This window comes from Neomonachus schauinslandi, chromosome 1 (genome assembly GCF_002201575.2).
Source record: "Neomonachus schauinslandi chromosome 1, ASM220157v2, whole genome shotgun sequence".
NCBI classification, from domain to species: Eukaryota; Metazoa; Chordata; class Mammalia; order Carnivora; family Phocidae; genus Neomonachus; species Neomonachus schauinslandi.
In genome coordinates, this window is record NC_058403.1 from 69,984,205 (window position 1) to 69,999,753 (window position 15,549).

Genomic DNA, 15,549 nt, shown 5'->3' on the forward strand with positions numbered 1-15,549 from the left:
CGCCCTTGCTTCGTGCCCTCAACCAGTATGGCGGAGCTACGGGCGCGCCGCGGGGAGGCCGTGCGAGTCCGGCGGTTCCGACGCCCGCGCTGAGCCGGGGAGGAGGGGCGGGGGACGCCCGTGCGGCCCGTGCGTCTGCCCTCAGTGAGGCGGGGCGCGCGGCGGACGCCCCCGGGCAGGGGCGGGAGTGGTGGAGGGCCGGTGGTTGGCTGTGAAAGGGGCGGTGAGCGAGGTGCTCCGGTCTCAAGGCGAGGCTTGGCCTCCCCAGCAGAGACGGGGGGAAGCGGCGGCGGCAGCGGCGGCCCTTGGGCCGGCTGGTGAGGCGATGGCGGCGCCAGCCCCGGGGCCTGGGGCAGCCTCCGGCGGCGCTGGCTGTAGCGGCGGCGGCGGCGGCGCTGTCGGCGGCTCGGGCTCCGGGTCCGGGTCCGCGGGGGCAGGGGGCCGGCTGCCCAGCCGGGTGCTGGAATTGGTGTTCTCCTACCTGGAGCTGTCCGAGCTGAGGAACTGCGCCCTGGTGTGCAAGCACTGGTACCGCTGTCTGCACGGTGATGAGAACAGCGAGGTGTGGCGGAGCCTTTGCGCCCGCAGCCTGGCAGAAGAGGCTCTGCGCACGGACATCCTTTGCAACCTGCCCAGCTACAAGGCTAAGGTGAGGGCGCCCCGGGCCACGCCGCTGCCCCCAGTCCCGCTTCTCTGCGCCGCTCTCAGTCTCAGTGCTTCTCATCTAAGCTCTGAGTCAGACGTCTCACCTCACCATCCCGCCTTTGCACGGCTGCAATCAGTACCTTACCTACCTCACCTCCCCCCTCCGTAAAGATCCTCTTCTCTTTCAAGTTCTGCTCCTTAACCCACCCCACTTCCGAGATGCACTTTTTAAAGGACCAGATAGTTTGCAATTCCTGGTTTCCACCACTCATTCCACTTTCCACAGTCTTCTCCCAAAAAGATAGACCCCCCCTCCCCATTATTGTACCTTTCAATACTCTTACCCTATTTTTTATTAGATCATCTCAGCTGCCTTAACACCGGCTTAGCTTCTAAGATCTTTGCTTTCATCCCACATTCACCTCACCTTTTCCAGGCTCTGATTTTTAACTGTTTCCCCCCCCCCCCCTTTTCTCCTAAGTTCTCTAATTCCCTCCATTATGTTTCAGGCTTATAAGTGAGTGTGGTCCTAGACATTCTGCTAACTTTCAAGATACAGGCTTTAATAGAACATTCCCCACTTCCCCCATGGGCACCACTTAACCGTCCTAATGCTGCCTTGTGCCACTATTATTGGCTACTTCCCTGCCAACTTTTTCATAGTTCCACCTTGGTGGTGTGCCTCTTCTGTTCCATTTGTCATCTAACGTGCTGATTGCAGTTTTGCTGCCTTTTTGCCTCCTAGATTCTTGGGCATATTCCTGCCTTCTTCATATACAGATAAAACTGTCAAGTAACAGGTAATGGTAAGGTTGAGAAGATTCTTCAGGCAATGTAAACAAAGGCCTGAAGCTTGAATTCAGTTGGATGGATAACAGCTATTCAGTATAGCAGTCACTGGGAGCATATATGAGAGAGGATGAAGTCTGCCCTAGAATGTGGTAAACATAAAAAAATACATTAATAACTAAAAAGGGTAGATACCCTTTTTCAAACTGGACTGCCAAGGAGGGGAGTCAGAGTAAGAAGTAAATTTGTTTTTCCATGTGAAATAGACGTAAAATTTATTCTTCTGTAACAAAGGAGGTTTTAGTTTAATATGGTAAGGAATATTGCCATTATCTATGTCAATTATTAAATTTTCTATTAAGTGAAGTAACATGTTAATTTACTAGGACAGTATTTGTACATGGTGGATGCTCAGTGGATACTAGTTGTAATTTATGTAGTAGAGCACAGAACATTGCAGTTTTGTCCTGCTTTGCCTAAAACAGGTAGTCTTCATTCATTTTATTTAGTTTTAATTTTTTTATAAAGTTTATTGTTTTTACTTATTTTCATCTGAGAACTTTTTGTAATTGGTCTGTAATAGATACATTTACATGAGTAAAGATTCATATAACAATATGTGTTAGGTAATGTGTTCATGTGAGTCAACATGCAAAAGAAGGAAAATAATATCAGCAAAATGTCTTCCTTTTGCCCTTGTCTGCCAGCCACCCAGTTTAGTTTCCCTTCTTGGAGGCAACCTGTGTTACCTGTTTCTTTTGTATCCTTCCAGAGATATTTTAGGTTTCTTAGGTTTTTAACACTTTATATGTCTTTCTACCACACGCATGATAGGTATTGTAAACTTGTACTAATCATATGTTCGTTCAGATGTTGCAGAACTTTTCTTGAATGTCTTGAGAATAAAAAAATCAATTCAAAAGAAGTCAGATAGCCTACTAGAAAGTCCTCAGTCAAGTAGAGGAGAAGAAAAATGTATAGAAATAACTAACACATGATAGAAATTGCTCCTGTTAGAGATATTATAAATAGTATATACTGGAAGTATATATATTCACACACACTAGAATTTCAGTGAAAAGAGAGATGTACAAGTTGAGTGGAGGCTTGGAGAAGGTTTGAGGTTAGGGTTATATTTGAGCTGAATTTTAAAGATAGGGAGGATTTGAACATTTTACTAAGAAGAAATACCCTGAGCAAATGCAAGACAAGAGAAAAGCAAAGGCTTTGTATAGCATATATTTTTATTTTAAAAAATGTGAGTGCCAGGCACTGTGCTCAGTTTTGCAAATGCAATGGTAAATAAAACAGACACAAAATTCGAATGGATGCCTTGCTTATAGAGCTTACAGTTTGGTGGGGGGGCGGGGATAGATATTAATCAAATAATCACAGTTATAAAATTGCATCTGTGGTAGGTACTATGAAGGAGAGGTGCACAGTACTCTGAATGTCAGTAATGGAGGATTTGACCAAGGTAGGGAGGTCAAGGAAGGTTTTCTCTGAGGATATAGTACATGAAGTAAAACCTGAACAGTAAGGCCAAGGGGAGAGAAAAGAGCCTTCCAGGAGGGAACTTGATGAGTATGACGGATAGAAAACACATCAGTGTGGCTGGATCATAGAGAGCAAAGGTGAGACAGGTTTGAGAGAAGATGGAAGAGGTGGACTGACGCCAAACTATAGGGAAGCCATTTTGAATTGTAAGCAAGAGGGGGTTAGGAGTGTGGGGATTGGCGGTGTGATTTTTTTTTTTTTGCATTTTTAAGAGGTTATTTCTGACTTCGGTATAGAGAACAGATTGGAGGAGGACCTTAGAAATATGGGTAGATCAGTTAGGAAGTGGGTAGTGTAGGAAATTTAGGAAAGATTAGGAAGTAAAATCTACAGGACTTGGCAATAGATTTCAAATAGATTTGAAATAGCGGTGAGGGAGAGGGAGGTGCTAAGAATGACTCCTAGATATCGCACTTATATAATGGAAATCACCTGGGCTGGATTTAGGAGGAATAGCCGTGAATAAAATTTTGGTAGAGTAGAATTTACAGTGTTTTTGAGACATCCGAGAGATTTCAGATGGGCAGCTCTTAAGAGTTTGGAGCGTAGAGGAAAGGCTAAAGATATAAAAGGGTCTAGTGAGATTGAATTGAAGAAGTGGGGAATATGATTGTAAAGGTAAGTTGAAACTAGATATATCATGGATGTTCTTGGCTTATAGGCTTCATTGTATAGTTTGGGCTTTGTTCTACCATCGTAAATCATAGACGTTTGAACAGAGGAGTGACAAATAAGAGTTGTGCAGCCATAACATGAATTGGACAGAGCAGGGCTTAGTACATATGCCAGAGGTACTTAAGACCTGAACAAATATGTAGGGGAGAGAAGAGGATGTCTGGGAGAGCTATAGCAGAGAACAAATTCACACAGGTGGACAGCTGACTGGGAGTGAATGAGATGAAGAAGAAAGTCTAGATAGGATTTCCAAGGAGGCTGTGTAACTAAGAGGAGGATGGGAACAGGCATGGGATAGCATAAAACTGGAAAGTATTGTTGCCAGTCTATTTAGGATTTGTCTTCCTCTTAGAAGTTCATATTTTATATGTCATCAAGGAACTTCAATTATTTCAGTCATACTTAGCATCTAACTATAACATATTCTCTAATTTTTAGATCTAGATCCTAAAGTAGGTCTTAAAGTTGTTTGTTATAATGTAAAATTTATTTATTTATTTTTTTAAATTTTATTATGTTATGTTAGTCACCATACAATACATCATTGGTTTTTGATGTGGTGATCCACGATCCATTGTTTTCATATAACACCCAGTGCTCCATGCAGTACGTGCCCTCCTTAATACCCATCACCGGGCTAACCCATCCTCCCATCCCCCCTCCCCTCTAAAACCCTGTTTGTTTCTCAGGTCCATAGTCTCTCATGGTTCATCTCTCCCTCCAAATCCCCCCGCCCATTTTTCCCTTCCTTCTCTTAATGTCCTCCATGTTATTCCTTATGTTCCACAAATAAGTGAAACCATATGATAATTGACTTTCTCTGCTTGACTTATTTCACTTAGCATAATCTCCTCCAGTCCCATCCATGTTGATGTAAAAGTTGGGTATTCATCCTTTCTGATGGCTGAGTAATATTCCATTGTATATATGGACCACATCTTCTTTATCCATATTCATCTGTTGAAGGGCATCTCGGCTCTTTCCACAGTTTGGCTATTGCGGACATTGCTGCTATGAACATTGGGGTGCATATGGCCCTTCTTTTCACTACATCTGTGTCTTTGGGGTAAATACCGAGTAGTGCAATTGCTGGGTCATAGGGTAGCTCTATTTTTAAATTTTTGAGGAACCTCCACACTGTTTTCCAAAGTGGCTGTACCAACTTGCATTCCCACCAACAGTGTAAGAGGGTTCCCCTTTCTCCACAACCTCTCCAACATTTGTTGTTTCTTTCCCTGTCCATTTTGGCCATATAATGTAAAATTTAGATTGTGCATGAGACTGTGAGACAGGAACTATAGATTGTTTTTATTTATTAATTTGCATATTTTTCCATTTCTTTTTTTAAGATTTTTTATTTATTTCACAGTGAGAGACACAGCGAGAGAGGGAACACAAGCAGGGGAAGTGGGAGAGGGAGAACCAGGCTTGCCGCTGAGCAGGGAGCCCAATGTGGGGCTCGATCCCAGGACCCTGGGATCGTGACCCGAGCTGAAGGCAGATGCCTAACAACTGAGGCACCCAGGCACCCCTATTTTTCCATTTCATCTGAATTTTTCAGATGAAAAACTATCTTAAAGATAAGGATATAAATAAAAGAAAAATTATGAAAAAATTATTGAAAAGATAAGGACACTTAATCACAATGTCAATATCAATGAAGTATAAAGAAATTAACAATAATTCCTTAATGTAAATGATACAGTGTTCAAATTTCCAATTGTTTCATAAATGTCAAATGTTATAGTCTTATTTTTCAGTTTAATCAAGATCTATATAAGGTTCTCATGGCAAACAGTTAATATATCTCTTAACGCTATTTTAGCCAACAAATTCAGCCTCCATCTCCCCTAACTCCCATTCCCGCCAACTTATCTGTTGAAGAAACCAAGTTGTTTACCTTGTTTCCCTCAGTCTGGACTTTGCAGATTTCATTCCCATAGTGTTCCTTAACATGCCCTTCTGTTCTAGACTGAGAGAAGTTTGATCAGTTTAGTTAAGATTAGTGTTGTTGTTGTTGTTCTTGTTGTTTTTCAATACATTTTCTACTAGAATCAAGTGGTTGGGTTGGATACAGACTTTTTTTTTATTTAAGATTTTATTCATTTATTTGTCAGAGAGAGAGAGAGCGCGAACTAGCAGGGGGAGCGGCAGGCAGAGGGAGAGGCAGGCTCCCCGCTGAGGAAGGAGCCGGATGTGGGACTCTGTCCCAGGACCCTGGGATCATCATGACCTGAGCCGAAGGCAGACGCTTAACCAACTGAGCTACCCAGGCATCCTGGGTTGGATACAGACTTAAATGTTGTTTGGTGCCAACTATGATGGATAAGAATTTAGGAGAGAGAAATTGGGGATTGGGTGGTTCTGGTTAGACTACCTTCATAGAGGGGCGCCTGGGTGGCTCAGTCATTAAGTGTCTGCCTTTGGCTCAGGTCGTGATCTCAGGGCCTGGGATCGAGCCCTGCATCAGACTCCCTGCTAGGCGGGAAGCCTGCTTCTCCCTCTCCCAGTCCCCCTGCTTGTGCTCTCTCTTTCACTGTGTCTCTCTCTGTCAAATAAATAAATACAATATTTAAAAAAAAAAAAGGCTACCTTCATAGAGATGGCAAGACTAGATCTGGTCTTAGAGGATATAGGATATGTTGGAGGAGGAAAGCAGGTGTATTACAGACAGGGAGAATGACATGAAGTTAGAAAGGGAAGTAGGAAGAACCAGACCTGGAGGGCTTTGAAAGGCAGGAAGAATAATTCACAGTTGATATGGTAGTTAGTATGGAACCATCAAAGGTTATTGAACTGGGATGAAATGTAATAGAGGTGCTCTTTTAGAAAGATAGGTCTGGAAAGGATTTAGGTAGAGAGTTGAGGACTGAGTTCTGGAGAGTTTTAGGGGGCAGAAGTAGGATGGTCACCAGAAAAGAGTACGGTGAAGAAAGATCAGTCCAGAGTAATAGGAAGAAGTCATAGAAGTTTGAAGAAGAGGCCGGCAACAGTGTCTTTGTGACAAAGAGAAGAAGGATAGAGAAAAAACAGTTGGTAGTTACAAGAATTGGGGAATAGACATAGGTAAGTATTAGTTAAATATTTTTTAATGAAGATTTTATAAAGTATTTTATATTTTAGTTGTTAAACCCTTTTGAGTCTTTTAATACTTAATATTTTGGGGACATTTTACTCCCCCATTTAATCTTATGTTCCGATTTTTTTATGTGCTTAAAAGTAGGAACAGATAGGAAAAAATTTAGAAATACTTCAGTATTACAGCCTTCTAAATCAAGCAGGGGTTTTGTTTGTTTGTTTTTGTCTGTGCTCTGCAGTGCAACAGTGAAGCAGTGAGGTACTGGCTAATAATAACTGAACACTGGATGAAGGGATACCTGACTTCTCTTTGGAGTTCTTGCTCTAACTAGATGTTGACTTTTAGGTCCATGTCCTCATCCCTATGTTGCACTAGGTCCCTTTGAGGCCCTTCCTAATGCTGAAATCTATGATTCTGGAGTTGGTGGCTCAGGTTAACTAAAGCAATAGGCTCCCAGCCTTTGGCTTCTTTGAGGTAGTTTGAATAAAGAAGGAATTTTCAGAAAATATACAAATCAAGCACTTTATTTTTTCTCCCCCCCAAATCAAAAACTTTAAATTATTAAAGCATGAGAAGTGTTTACTATTTGTACAGAGTAGAGATTTTAGTACTGTATTTTGGAAGCTTAAAAAACTGGTTAGTGAAGGTCAACTAATCTGTCCTATCAATGGCGGCTGCTCTTAATGACTATCTCTTTATAAACTCTAGTGTTTGAAATTAGATGCTATCTACGGAGCTTTTTGATTTGGTAAAATGAGAGTGGTGCTGTCTCAATGTATGAGTAATAACTAGCAAGGAAGCTGAGGATCTAACATAATTTGTGGTTATTAAAATTTTTCATAAACTTTAGAGCTGCTATGACTAAGTTCTCTATTAAAATATTTTTTATGGCAGCATTGCCAACATGAAAACTATACATCCCTTAACTTTTTGATATAAAAATACTAAATATAAACAAGACTAGAGAAAATAGTTTAAGGAACCTCCCAAACCTGTCACCAAGCTTTACCAGTGATTAATTCATGGACAGTCTAGTTTCACGTTTACCCCACCCAATTTCCTACTCCAGCCCTGGATATTTCAAAGCAATTCTGAGGTCATGTCATCCGTAAACATTTCAGTACTATCTCTAAAATATAAGGATTCTTGTGTATATCTTTTGATATTTTAAGAAATGGATTTAGAGAAATACTACAGTTCAGAATTTTGATCAATGAAGATCAGTAATGAAACAATGTGACTTAAACTTATAGTTATCACTTTATTGTTTAAAAACATGGAGCATAAAGGCCTACAATTTGGTACTTTTTTTTTTAGGAGAGAGCACACATGAGTAGGGGTGGGGTGGGGAAGGGGCAGAGGGAGGGGAAGAGAGAGAATCTAAACAGTCTCCACCCCCAGCATGGAGCCCAACCCAGGGCTCAATCTCACGACCCTGAGATCAAGAGTTGGATGCTTAACTGACTGAGCCACGCAGGTGCCCCTAAAGTTTGGGTACTTTTTAATGTTTAAGAAAAATCAAATTTCTATTTCTTTGGTCTGTTTTTCATCTTTTCAGGTACGAGCTTTCCAGCATGCCTTCAGCACTAATGACTGCTCCAGGAATGTCTACATTAAGAAAAATGGCTTTACTTTACATCGAAACCCCATTGCTCAGAGTACTGATGGTGCAAGGACCAAGATTGGTTTCAGTGAGGGCCGCCATGCATGGGAAGTGTGGTGGGAAGGCCCTCTGGGCACTGTGGCAGTGATTGGAATTGCCACAAAACGGGCCCCCATGCAGTGCCAAGGTTATGTGGCATTACTGGGTAGTGATGACCAGAGCTGGGGCTGGAATCTGGTGGACAATAATCTACTACATAATGGAGAAGTCAATGGTAGTTTTCCACAATGCAACAATGCACCAAAATATCAGGTGAGGAACTGGGTATTTTCTCAGGTGTGGGCCTTTGTTAAATCATGCCTTGACTTGTTTTAAATTTACAGAGTTTTATATAGTAGCTTTATATGTCTTTTTGGTAATTTAAAATAAATAGTGTAACTGGCCTTTCTTTGCTACTCTAATAATCTTTTAGTATTTCCATATTTGTTTCCTGATACATATTTGACTTTGAGCAATCTGTCTTTGCCCTAAATTGGGAGTTGGCAAACTTTTTTCTGTACAGGGTGGGTAGTAAATACTTCAGGCCTTGCGGTCCATGTGGTCTCTGTCACAGCTATTCAATTTTGTTGTTATAGTACAAAAACAGCCATAGATGTTATGTAAATGAGTGAGCATAACTGTGTTCCTGTAAAGCCTTATTTATGGTCTGCAGGCAAGATTTGGCCCAACGACCATAGTTTCCCAGCTTGTGCTCTAGATTGTCATCTTTCCTATATCATGGCACATCCAAATCGACTTTTTCTAGACTTCTTACTCCCACAAACCACCGTGCACATGCACACACATACCCTCTGCTATTCATTAATCTGTGGATTAATGAATCCTCCAAAGCCTCTGGAGGTGTCAGCAATTTCTATAAGACAGGCAAATTCAGGCAAACTACTGCATTTTTTTATTCTTTTCATCTTAGCTTTATGCCATACTCACTTGATTCTGTGGTCAAAATTATAGTTCCTATTTGTAAAAGTCATATGATTACCATAGAGTCAGCTGAGTTTAAAACACAATAATCTGATAAGAAATTAGAAGTTTTAAGGAATTAGAGACTTAAAGACAAGGAGTATTATTAGAGTCATTTCATAATGATAACAGAGTTAATCAGGTAGGGAGACATAACAAGGTAGGGAGATATATGTGTAAACATATATGCACCTAAATAACAGAGCTCCAAAACACATGAAGCAGAGACTTACAGAACTGAAAGAAGGAATAGAAAATTAGCAAGTACAGTTGGAGATTTCAGTACTTGTCTGATGCTAATATAGCAACTTCAACTTTCTTATGCTTACTATTGCAAGGTATCTCTTTTTCTCTATTTTTTAACTTTCAATCTGTCTTTGTGTTTAAAATGGGTCTCCTAGAGGGCATATAATTGGGTCTTTTTATCTAACCCAATCTCATAATCTCTGCCTTTTGATTTGAGTGTTTAACCCATTTACATTTATTGTAGTTGTTGGACTGCTTGATGTTGTCATTGTCTTTCTATCACTGAAGCTATGTTCTTGTTTAAAAAAATCTTTTTTCTCTGGGGCTCCTGGGTGGCTCAGTCGTTAAGCGTCTGCCTTCAGCTCAGGTCATGATCCCGGGACCCTGGGATCGAGCTCCCTGCTCGGCGGGAAGCCTGCTTCTCCCTCTCCCTCTGCTGCTCCCCCTGCTTGTGCTCTCTCTCCCTCTCTCTCTCTCTCTGTCAAGTTAATAAAATCTTTAAAAAAAAAAAATCTTTTTTCTCTTTGTTTTTTGGATCAGATAATCGCTCCATCTTCAAGTTCACAGATTCTTTCTTCTTACCTATCAATTCTTCTATTAAGCCAGGCTAGTGAATTTTGGTTATTTTACTCTTCAGCTGTAAAATTGTCATTTGTTCTTTTTTGTAGTTTCCATTTCTCTGTTGAGAATTTCTGTCCATTTATCAATTTAGATTTTGCTTTAATTCTTTGCACATATTTGTAATAACTACTTTGAAGTCTTTGTCTGCCAAATCCAACATGTAGGATACTTAGAATCAGTTTCTATTGGCTGCTTTTTTCCCCCAGAGTATGAGTTGCACTTTTTCTTTTCATATCCAGTCATTTTTAAATTGAAAATTGGAAATTATAGATAATATGTAGTAGTAATACTGGAATGTTTTGTTTCTAGAAATCACTTTGTTTTTCTGAAAAGTGTAGATGTTCTAGTAGGCAGTTAAGTTGCCTGGATTCTTCAAACTGTAAACTCTGTCTCCCCCATGGTGTACAGCAGCTAGGTCTTTGTCAGTTTTGGGGGGGAAGGGAGTTGGCTTCTAGCTGCTACTTTTCCAGCCTGATTCTGTGGGAATTTCCCCTGTGTCTGTGTAAGACAGTGATCACACAATGATTTGGGTAGTTTATTCTTGGATTTTGGGGCTCATCCTTTTTGTGGTTCTGTTGCTTATGGAGTTCCTCCTGTAAGTTTCCAGTTGTTCTGCCATTTTCCAAGTTTTGCCCTCTGACACCTAAAGCTAGTAAGACTTCTGCTTTCTGCTCCCTGTGCCGTATGCATGCTGTACACTCAATCAAAGGTGAAGCAAACTTGCAAATCTCACCGGGAGTGGTTCTGTCATCTTAGTTTCCATCTTCCTTAAAATAAGGATAAATATTAGGATAGATGGGAGGATTAAGTGAGATAATACAAATAGTCTACAGCCATACCACCCTGAACGCACCCGATCTCATCTGATCTCGGAAGCTAAGCAGGGTCGGTCCTGGTTAGTACTTGGATGGGAGATAATACAAATAAACCACAAAATGAATACCCAGCAAAATATTAACTTTTCATGTTTGTTGTTTGTTTTGTTGGTGGCAATAGTGGTGATGGTGATTATGATGTTTTTAGGTCCATAAAATGGGGTGCAAGTTAATGTGTGAGTTGGGCAAAGGGAAGAAAGAAGCAGATGTTTGTAGTTGTCTGTGACAGGAAATACAATGAAGGAAAGAAACAACAACAGCAGGAATTAATATAATTGGGAAGTATTAAATTCTGATTTTTGATTGCAAATGTTAGGACTTTCTGCCTCCAATTGTATAGATGAAACAACCTTTTGTAGGTTCATAGTATAAAAATAAAACATCCTTATTTGCTTACTTTTCCATGTGGGAAAAAAGCTGGATATATTGTGCTTCTGCTTTAGTTTAACAGTCAGTGCTGCTGTTTTTATAACAAACAGGTGTTTCAGAGCAGTGGCCCATAAAATGACTAATAAGCTTATTCTGCTTCTTTAGAATCTATAGTCAGATTTGGCTCTTCATGATTATATAAGTTCCACAGTATATGTAGAACTGCTTGTGAACTTTAAAGGTTATGTGTTTTTTTATTATAGTAACTTTTTATTGTGATCAAATATGCATAACATTATTGTTTTAACTATTTGTAAGTGTACAACGCAATGGCATTAATACAATGTGTATATCCATCACCACTATCTATACCCAAGACTTTTTCATCTTCCCCAACACAAACTCTGTGCTCTTTAAACAGTAACTTTCCATCTCTCCTTTTCTCCAGCCTCTGGTAACCTCTATTCCATTTTCTGACTCTATGATTTGAATATTGCAGGTGCTTTATATAAGTGGAATTATACAATATTTATATTTTTGTGTCTGGCTTATTTCACTTAGCATACTGTTTTCAAGGATCATCCATGTTGTAGCATATATCAAAATTATATTTCTTTATATGACTAATATTCTGTTGTAATATAGTGTAATAATTTGAAAAGGTTAGATAGCTTTTTTTTTGGTAAAATGTACCAAGTTACAGATTTTAGTAGTAAACTTCTTAAGAAAAGCCTTTAAATAAAGAGTAAATAAAATCTGGGACCTGTTCAGGGGGAACATTTAAATTTTTGTTATTAAATGTAGATCCCATCTTAAAAAAAAATTTATAAAACAAGCAGTTGTTATGAAGTTGATGTATGTTGTTTCTTCTAGATGTTTCTCCCTGACCAGAAAACTTCTCTGATCATTTTTCCAGATAACTTTATATTCTTAATATTTTCTTAATTTCTTAATAATTTCTTTATATTCTTAATATTTTCAACTTGTTGATTTGTATCTTATTTCTTCTAGCTATGCCCTTGGTGAGTTTCCTTCTAACCTTTTTTTGTTGTGTGTTTGCAGATAGGAGAAAGAATTCGCGTCATCTTGGACATGGAAGATAAGACTTTAGCTTTTGAACGTGGATATGAGTTCCTGGGGGTTGCCTTTAGAGGACTTCCAAAGGTCTGCTTATATCCAGCAGTTTCTGCTGTATATGGCAACACAGAAGTGACTTTGGTTTACCTTGGAAAACCTTTGGATGGATGACAGTCGCTTTCTTGGGGTGAAAGACAGAATGGAGGAGATATCTGCTTGTGGAAAGTAGAATCATGAAGTGACAGTGTCATACATGCATGCCCAAGAAACATCCTGAAAAACACACGAAATTGTTAACTGGAGAAGCAACTCTATGGCAGAGCTTATCTTAGTGTTTCCTCTTTGTACTGGGCCAGAAAAATCCTCAGGGTTGCAGTTGGTTGAGTGGGCAGTTGACATATGCATGTTGCAACAGATTTTGTCTCTAAGTTAGCAATGTGTCATTTCCAACTTTTAAGGTGAGATTTTAGAGATGCTATAAAAGGGATAAGATAAGGAAATAGCAAGATTTTTAAGCAGTGTGTTTGTGAAGAAAGACTGATACTGTTTTACAACTGCCTGTTTTTTCTCCAGACCCTTTTTTCCAGCCAGCTTGACTATTAGAAAAGTATGAAACTGGTTGGGTTTTATTTAATATTTTTAATATATTGAGAAGCATGGTCTGCCTGGACTGCACTTCTCTAACAGTGAGATGTAAAATTGTGCAGCTATTTTAAAAGTTGTATATATAATAAGTGTGTAAAAAAACTGTAAAAAAAAAAAAAAAACAAAACAGGACAAAGGGGTTGCTTTGTTCTAGTTCAATTTCTTAAAAACCACTACATGGTACAAAATTAGAATAACATTTAGGGAAAATTAGGTAACTACAAAGAAGAGGATTTTAAGAGGAGATGTGTTGTATTGGCTCATTTTTACATTAATTTGGTTTACAGTTTCCATAGCTATTACAGTCTGGTATTTTTTCTTTGAACGATCAAAATTATTGTAAAGACCCCTCAGTGTCCTGGTTTAAGATTGAGGGAAGGCAAATTTTATTTCTAATCATACATAGGTCAGTAGTAATAACAATAATGTGCATCTTATAGTATCTGGTTTTATATTTTGGCCTTTTGAGAAAGTGTCTCATAACAATATAGAACATTGCCATTTGCTCTTACAGGCCCCAAATATGAAAGCTGTTAGTCACAGGCCTTTGGAGAAGAATTAATGGTCCTTTTATTTTGTAACTTTATAATGCTGTAGATACTATAATTTTTTTTTAAATTTCATATTGTTTACATCATGGCAACAAATCTAAGCCTCAAACTCTTCATTGGGGTTATCAAGAAAATGTTTACTCACCCATCTGAAACAGTGCCAGCCTGAACCCAGGTTAAGAATGTTCTTAATCTCATTATAGATAATTGCCCCCATGGGACTTGAAATAAAATACCTTGTGCTGAAAATGAAAACTTCAGGTTGGCAATATTTTGAAGGTTTCCTTATAGAAGAGCTTGACATTAATTCCTAATTTGAGTTTTTGACTAATAAATCTAATTTCACTAATACTCTTGAATTAATAATCTAACATACATGAGCTGAGATTTTCTTTTGTTATAAGAGAAACAAACATCATCTTTCTGTATGAAAGTATAAATGTATGGTTTCAGATGCATCTTTGTGATAAGAATTGACTAAGGCAGGTGGTTCTTTGCCTTTCAGCTTATTGCTGTGTGTAATTTTGTTTTAAATCTAATCAAATTAGGGACAGACAGTAAGCAGCTGGCTGGAGTTCTTGGCTTGCTCCTTGAGAGTTAAGATTATCAATACTCTTATGAAGCAGGGGATTTCAGTCATGAACAAAGATTTATTTTTGCCACTTGACAGGTTTACAAATATTTATTGTATATTTGGTATGTTGCTTACAGTTGAAATCTGTTAAAGATCCTTTTCAATATCCATGTCAAGAAGAAACCTGGAAACCATATTTAATAATAGTACAGAGTGAAATTATATGTTAAATGTGTTAGAGAATGTAGCTGCTACAGAAATTGATTTTTCTTGGTGCAGAACAACTCAATTTGGCAAAGTTTAGAATTTGAAGAAAAGAACTGGTTCAGGATGAAGGTTGATAAATGATAAGACAATAAAGTCCCTTATGTGCTTGGTTTTTTTTTTCAGGGAGTGATATAGCCAATTCCAAGAGCTTTTGCTGAGAGTTTTGTTTATAACTTCTGTTTTGTCTTATTAGTATAATATTGTCTTATTAGTGTAATATTCATTTGTAACAAAGTTTTGAAGGTGCTGAATGGAAAACAAACACATGGTTATTGCACATTCAACCTAGAATCAAATAATTGCTTAAATATTTAACAACAAGCCATTCTTAAAGACTTAAATTCTCTAATATGCTATTTGCAAATTTTATAAAATGGAGGTTCATATTTAGAATGAGCATCAGGGGAATGAGGAGCCTTCATTTATAACCTGATATTTTATTACTGGAGACCATTAGTTGTTGTACAGAGAATATTAAACCGTTACAATGTTTAAGGAAAAGGAATCTCTTTCGTTGGTGCTGAGAGAGCATTCAGGTAGAAGACAGTTGCACCTGAAGGTTAAGTATAAATCATCTAGACCAGTGGTTCTCAAACTTAGCTGTGCTTTGGAGTCATGTGCATTTTGAAAAATATTGATGCTTGGGTCCCATACCCTAAAATTCTGATGTTGGTCTGGGATATGACATGATCATAAGGATTTTTTTGAACTTCCTAGCTGATTTCAGTATGCTGCTAAGGTTGAGTTTTAAATTCACCTTAAGTTTTCTCATCTGCAAAATTAAAAAAAAAAAAAAAATCCTTGCTCCCTCCCTTCACTACCTCACAAGCATATTGAAGAGAAAGGAGAAAATAATAGGAAATACTTGCATGATGGATAAAATGTGTTATTGAAAGACAAAGTAGTATTGGTTGTATTTCAACTAAAACTGTGATCAGGAAAGGAAAATGTGTAAT

General features: G+C 38.8%; 1 protein-coding gene across 1 annotated transcript; it reads left to right on the forward strand.

Annotated features, from left to right (window-relative positions):
• Positions 1-187: 187 nt before the first annotated feature.
• On the forward strand, positions 188-14,761 carry FBXO45 (F-box protein 45). Its single transcript, XM_021692468.2, has 3 exons — positions 188-649; positions 8,304-8,660; positions 12,542-14,761. Exons 1-3 carry the CDS (start codon positions 326-328, stop codon positions 12,725-12,727), a joined length of 867 nt encoding a protein of 288 aa, XP_021548143.1. The 5' UTR covers positions 188-325; the 3' UTR covers positions 12,728-14,761.
• Positions 14,762-15,549: the final 788 nt, after the last annotated feature.

Bases quoted from the DNA above. Each gene is read 5' to 3' on its own strand.
- FBXO45 (XM_021692468.2), top strand. From the start codon at position 326: ATGGCGGCGCCAGCCCCGGGGCCTGGGGCAGCCTCCGGCGGCGCTGGC. The intron at 650-8,303 runs GTGAGGGCGCCC...TCATCTTTTCAG, and splicing joins TGCCCAGCTACAAGGCTAAG to GTACGAGCTTTCCAGCATGC. The intron at 8,661-12,541 runs GTGAGGAACTGG...GTGTGTTTGCAG, and splicing joins ACAATGCACCAAAATATCAG to ATAGGAGAAAGAATTCGCGT.